Source organism: Pundamilia nyererei, unplaced genomic scaffold (genome assembly GCF_000239375.1).
Source record: "Pundamilia nyererei isolate P.nyererei 1_Seehausen unplaced genomic scaffold, PunNye1.0 scaffold00128, whole genome shotgun sequence".
In the NCBI taxonomy this organism is placed as follows: domain Eukaryota; kingdom Metazoa; phylum Chordata; class Actinopteri; order Cichliformes; family Cichlidae; genus Pundamilia; species Pundamilia nyererei.
Window position 1 is genome coordinate 617,461 of NW_005187529.1, and position 6,955 is coordinate 624,415.

At 38.4% G+C, this 6,955-nt stretch overlaps 1 protein-coding gene across 1 annotated transcript in view; it reads right to left on the reverse strand.

Annotated features, from left to right (window-relative positions):
- Positions 1 to 5,702, reverse strand: part of LOC102204136 (RNA-binding motif, single-stranded-interacting protein 3) — a 158,710-nt gene extending 153,008 nt beyond the window's left edge. Inside the window, exon 1 of the mRNA XM_005743148.1 lies at positions 5,545 to 5,702. Within this exon, the coding sequence (XP_005743205.1) occupies positions 5,545 to 5,595 (51 nt within the window). The 5' untranslated portion in view covers positions 5,596 to 5,702. The remainder of the gene's footprint in view (positions 1 to 5,544) is intronic.
- Positions 5,703 to 6,955: the final 1,253 nt, after the last annotated feature.

Consider the following 6,955-nt stretch of genomic DNA (forward strand, 5'->3'; position numbering starts at 1 on the left):
GAGAAGAGAGACCCAAGCTGTGGGAACTCATGATCTAAACAACATTTTAAATCTCATATTGCACCACAAAGTCTTAATGACCTTGTTTCATTATACATACACACACACACACACACACACACACACACACACACACACACACACACACACACACACACACACACACTGTGAATACATGAAAATAATTATTAGAATGTAATGTGTTAAATTTGCTTAGATGAGAGGGTCCAGCAATAGGTCAGAGGAATAGGGAAGGATTTGTTTGTGTGTTTTAGTTTGGCTTAGCTGTAGCCTGAGAGTGTGTGTAATTGTTTAGAGAGAAAGGAATTTATGGACACTGGGTTCTGCTGTCATAAAAGGAGACAGGAAGCTACAGTTGGGGGTTGCTGATGCTTGTACCTTTAATAGAAACTCATAATTGTTATAACTTAGAAGTAGGTTTGCAGGAGACTCTCCACATGATCTGTAAATGTAAGACAACAAGAGGCCACTGGCCCAGTGGATGCAGAGTGGGGGTCTCAGTGTTTGTAATATGTTAACTCTGTTTTGTATGTTGTCTAAAGGAATTTGATGTAGCTTGGGTGAGATTACTTTTATCACCCCCAGGAAGTCACGTATACAGACACACACACAGTGCTTTGACTGTTATGACGCACCCACACCTACATGCACAGTCACTCACATAGACACACGGGTACGCGCACACGCAGGCACTCACGTGCTCGTGCATACACACACAGACAGAGTTTGCAGCACACCATGGCGGTTTTATGATGGGGTCACTTCTATAAAGCTGGCTGTAACAAACAAAGGAGTGGAAGATCTGCAGAGGGACACCGGCCTTGCACGTCTTCCCTTCTAGAAGATGCATGCTTAAATGAAGATGAATAAAGGTTTTGTGAAATGACTACTGAGTTCCAGTGCCGTCTCTGGATGCCCGAGGAATAAAAGAACCGGGGTGAAACTGATTTCGTAACAATATATATTGTGCTTGTATTCCTGAATTGGACAAGGTCTGAAGCTGTAATGAAATAGAAAAATGCTATACATATATGTTTGTGGAACAAACAAGTACTGAGAGACAGAAGGGCAGATGGGATGTAGGAAAACTGACAGAGGACCCCTCTCCTGACAGAACAGACAAAAAGTAGCATTAATATGATCAAATAACTGACAACTACACTGTAATTGGACCATAGACACACATAGGCAAACTCACTTTTAGTGATGCATTTTAAAATACTACAAAAGTAAAATGGGACAGGTGAAGAGTTAACTCTGAATAAAAAAAAAAAGCAGCTGTGCACATGGGTATTAAGACACCTCGGGCAAATACAACAAACCTTTTTTGCTGTTTGCCTCAGCCAAACTGTGTTCTTGTGTTTAATACTAGTGGCTCCAATGGGAGCATAACTCTGAACCCTGACAGAGGCACGGGTATTCCTCAACTACTTACTTATAAACAAAGTGCTCTTTCATGCTGAGGGAACCACAGAATCTGCCTACTGTGCACACTTGCTGCATCATTACTACAAAAGCCGATGCAGGTAATCGTTTACACAATGCTGTAAGTCAGTACTGAGCGGGGATATTGCAGCAATTTGTGTCTCAGATGGCACGAGATATTCTTTGCATGCCTTGCAGATATTCTGCCCTTATGGGATTTGAGGGGGAAATAAATTTTTAATTACTTAGCAGATCATTTCCAAAAAAGGTAAATTATAGGAAGGAGGCTGCTCTCAGTCAGCATGGGAGGCTGAAAACTACTCATCTGACATCAAGTCCAGTTCCTTTCTTCACCAAAGGCTCCCAGATCACCCCACATACTGCCATCAGCTATTACAGTACATAAGCTACTGTGTAAATGAATTAGGCTAGAAACTGCAATACCTACTTTTGTTTCGACGAGCTGGATGAATGTGTGCTATCCACGAAAGCATCCAAATCTTTTTTTTGGTCTCTTGATAAATTGTCATCACAAACAGCAAAGTCAAGCTTAAATGATTTTGTAGCAGCAAGTCTGAACTTATTTTTGTCATTTTCCAGTCTCATCAAAAAGACAGGTATTACACTGCTTCACTGCAAGACTAAGGAGACTAGCATGACTTGAAGTGGTTCCCTTTTTTTCCTTCAGGCGTATCTCATAAACAAACATTCTCCAATTGTCATGTGACCATAAAAGGCCCCCTGACACTGGGTGAGTCATTTAGAGCTGAAAATAGAGGTCAATTCAAGTACTTTATATCCTGCTGAAAATTGTCTCAGTGACCATCTTTGTTACTCTGTTGATGTCCCTGTGCCTGGAGCCAATTCTCCTGTGTCATGTGACCTGCTGAATGCAGTTTGTGTCACATGGATGGACTGAATTTTATTTTTACAGCCCAGCAGGCTCTCTGAGAAGACTGAACACACCCTAGGTTAATATCCTTACAGCAAGTCAGAAAGGGAGAGCAAAACAAGACTGGAGGATTTATTTTTGTTCTTGTACAACAAAAAATAAAGTTTACAATTTGGCAGTTACCAACAACCAGACAAACAGAATGGGGGTGCTGCAGCCCCAGCTAGGAGCTGATTGTATCAGGGTGATAAAACATGTACAATTAGCTAGAAAATAATTAATCAATTAATATGCTCGACTTATCACACACACCCCGTCAAAAAAAAAAAAAATTTCCGGAGAGCATTAATGTATACCACAACACAGCACTTGTACAAGTGGGGAAAAAAATGGCTGGAGAGCAGTAGGCCGGGTTCGAGTCCAAACCCGTGGCCCTCTACACCCCCACTTTCTTGTCCATCTTCACTGTCCCTATCCAATAAAGGCTGAAAAAAAGGCCAAAAAAATAATTAGAAAAGGCTTTTTCATGACAACTCATTCAAACAAGCCATATTTGTTCAGTCTTTTTCCAGTTTTAATGTCATAAACATTTCAAAAGCTAACCAAAGTCTATAGTTTGAGATGTAGCTCTTGTTTTTGTATTTAATTTTCTAATTATTGTATGGTCTGACCTTGGTGTAAATTTGCTGAGATATGTCCACTCTTGGGAAAACTGGCATTGTGTTGACTCACACTCGAATACTCCACACCAGCAAATTCCCAAAACATCTGCTTTAATAGAGGTGATCACACTCGTGGATGCTCTGTCAAGTGTATTTGATTAACAGCACCTGATTGCCACCCTCTTAATTCTTATGGAAGTAGTAAAGCTGTGAAAATGCTCTTTTTCACATGCCTGTACACAAAAGATGGATGTAACCACTATGCTAAGTCAGCATTTGGTTTGTGCTCTTTCGAAGTCTTGGGTTTTGCATTTTAGCCAACATGGCTTTAAGTTCTAAAGTTGTGACAAGCAAGGAGTGGATCTGACTAAGAATGAGAGGATTCCACACCCATACAGCGGTGATTTGTCAACCACAAGGTAGCCACGTCCTAAAGCATATCCTGCTGTATCATCAAGTTTACTGTAAATGGGACCAAAACTTTAAAAATACACATTATGACATTGTATAAAAAAAGACTGTGAGAAACAGACTTCTTTGCATTGCTTCAATTGTTTTCAAATAAAGAACATGATGTCAGCATCACTCATTCTCTCAGAAGTTAACAGGTACCCATGAAAGGATGCTGCAAAACAGAAATACAGCCTGTCAGCATGGCAAGTTCTAGTATGATTGTTTTGCTGTATAGATGTATAGATAAAGATTTTCCACAGACTTGCCCACTTCCTAGAGGAGAGTTCAACATATGAAACTTTAAAAGGCACATCTCAAAGAATGGCTCATGTCAAACCAAGTCTGTTATCACTTTCAACTTATTTTAGTATGGTAAATTGTTCATATTTGTTTACTTTATCTCCACTAACGTGGACTGTTCTTGTTGAATGGAAAGGAAGAAAGAGGTGAAAGATTTTAGACAATGCAGCTCCCAAAGGAACTGCTGAAGTCAGTCCTTATGTACATTTAAAGGAAGCCATCAGTACAGATCCTCAGATTGTGACCAAAAAAAAAAAAAAAAAGAAATCTCACATTTTCAAAAGTCAGAACATCAGCAACCAATTTTAAACGCAACACCGAGTTGGAGCATCTGGCTAGTGATTGATGATAAGAAGTAATCACTACCAAAGGATAAGATCATGCAAACAACTAACAGCTGCAGACATTCTTATAGAGCTGAATTACATTTGTAGGCTGGCCTGCTTTCAGTTGTTCTGGTTTATGCAACATTGTTTAAATGCTAAAAGACAAAAACACTTAAAGTCCCCTGTCTGTGAAGCAAGGGCTCACACGGAACAATAAAGAATAATAATAATTTGAACTAGTCAGTCTTTGAAAATTTAAGTGTTTTCCAAGTGTGAATTTAAATGGCCATAAAGGTGATGATAATCCATTCTAAGTAAAGCATGGAAATGGGGCCACAGTACACAGGCATGTGCTCAGTGTTAACTACATGTCCAGGTGTGCCCCAAGAGTAATGGGTATCCTGCTGCTAATGGCTGAAATGACCATGTGTGTCTCTTCAAGAGCTATGGCTGCAGACAAAGTGGCGTTGCTCCCAAAAATTACTTTTTAGAGGTAGACAGTGAGATTCTTCAGTGCAGAGGCTTTGAGTCTACAACCTCAATCACTGCCCACCTGTGTCAAAGAGGGCAAAAAAGCCACTATCCTAACACTGGCTGCTTCACTTCACAAAACTGTGCTTTTAGCCCTGTTTCACCAAAGGAGGACAACCAAGCATTCTTCTAGGGATGTTCTGGTGACTATTTCCTTAGTTGCATAAATGAGAAGGATTCAAATCAGGTTATGTAAGGAAAACTTTTAAACAGTCCAAAATAAAAATAAAAATACTGTCCTCTGTGTCCACTCTCCTTGTCATTGTTTGTTCTAGTATAATGTGATCACTGTTTTTGTCCTTGTCACATGACCTGTAAATAGTGTCTCTGTATGTTTTTACTAACTTGTGTTTAACACCAACCTGCCAGAGGGTCTGCAGATGGAAATTAGCCCAAGGCTATAATCTGGCATATTTACATTTGTTAAAATGTTCATTAATATGTATTGCCCCTCTTTCTAAAAAAGAAATAAATAAAAAACAAGAACAATTTATAGTTAGAAAATAGTTATCCAAACAAATACTGCAGGAGAATTTAGGAGCCAAATGAAAATACACTGTCTTCATCATTTCAAACAACACTGCATGCACACACTGCTGCTGTCACTTATTGAAAACACACTATCATAGTGTGTTGTTGTGTTGTAGTGCAGTTTGCACACTGAGCTATTCACTATAAACGACATGGAAATGCCACAGTGTGATACTGCGTTTTGAAATCTCAATGTTACCATTTTAGCCGTCACCATGTTTTATTTGTTAATAATATTTGAAGTAATATGAATATAAAGTAATAATATTTGAATGAGAGTGTGAAGTACTAAGTTTAGCTAAGGATATAGTGTTGTTAGCGAGCAGCACCTGCTACGCATGGTCGCATATACCTGCTAATTAGTGCAACATAACAGCTACTAAAATACTAGAATTTCACTCACCAAAACCGAAGCACAAACTTCTTGGACAAGCTGTTGAAGATGACAAGTCATATTATTTTTCAGATAATTCCAAAAGAATGCACCAAAGCTGCAGCAGCACCACAAAGGTAAGACACAGGTCTGCTTCAGTGACTTCAATCAGCCCAGGTGTGGCGGCAAACCTGTCCGTGAGAGAAGCCACGCCCCTAAAACCTTTATCGAATCTAAATGGATGAAAATTGAAAATTGTAAATTAGGACTAATCTAATGAATAATCTGGTAGGCTTAGACCCCTGCTAAATAAAGCTTCCAAGAAATTAAAAAGTGATCATTTGGATGTATAGAAAATACAAACTTTGCTTGGCCTACAAGCAGAAAACCAGAAAAACTTCCAGTACCAAAAATCTTTATCCCTGCCTACAGCGAAAAACTATACAAAATCTGTTCCCAGAAAAACAAAAGAAAACATTGATTTTTAATCCCAATACAGCAATCAAACATGTTTATGTACAGGACTGTGTAAAGGTCTTGAGCCACCCCTCATTTCTGTAAATTTTGCTTCTAAGGAGTTGGGCTTTTTTAAAATCATTTTCCGAACTAGTTTTGGATATTAGCTGTTTTTTCATTCGATTTTAGTTGAGTCCTTGAGGTTGATCATTTTCAAAGAAGTGTTCTCTTTCTTTGTTAAGGCACTTAACACTGACCTTTGAATCACACAGCCACCTTGGTTCACTACTTTAGTCCTGAAAAGTAATTTTAGATGTTAACCTGTAGGCCTATCACTGACACACTGTACTGCTTCTTTCATTACATTTCTTTATACTTCAATGAAGCCAAACGTCCTTGAATTTTTTGTTTACTCAAGGGAAGTGTGTCTTTTTTTTTGTTAAGTCTCTGATCAATGCCAAAGATAACAAATTTGATAGGAATAAAATAGTATTTTTGGACCAAAAAGGTGATCCCAATAGAGCCATTAGCCTCAAAAACTGGCATATCATGGCATGGTATGTGATGTGGGTTTAAAAACATTTGACTACAAGTGGAGGACAAAGGAAGGAGGACAAAGGAAGAAGTGACAGGCCAACCTTCAAATGAATACTAACTTAAGATCGTCATTTGATGTGCATTGTATTCATAAACTGGATTATTCGATAATATGAGCTTTTTTGTTACAGATTTCCTAACTCAACTTTCAAATAAATGTTAAAATAATAAATATAAAACTGTCTGGATTCTTTTTAATTATACATAAATAAAGATGTTCTTGAATTACTTCTTATCATGCGCTTTATAGAGATAGACTGAGATTACATTTTGGGAGTCAGTGCTGATAATATATTTATTGTCCAATAATTGCCAGGATAAAGACTTTCCAGTATATCCTCATAGCCATTTATCTGTGATGGGCCAGACTTGTCTGATAATACTGGCT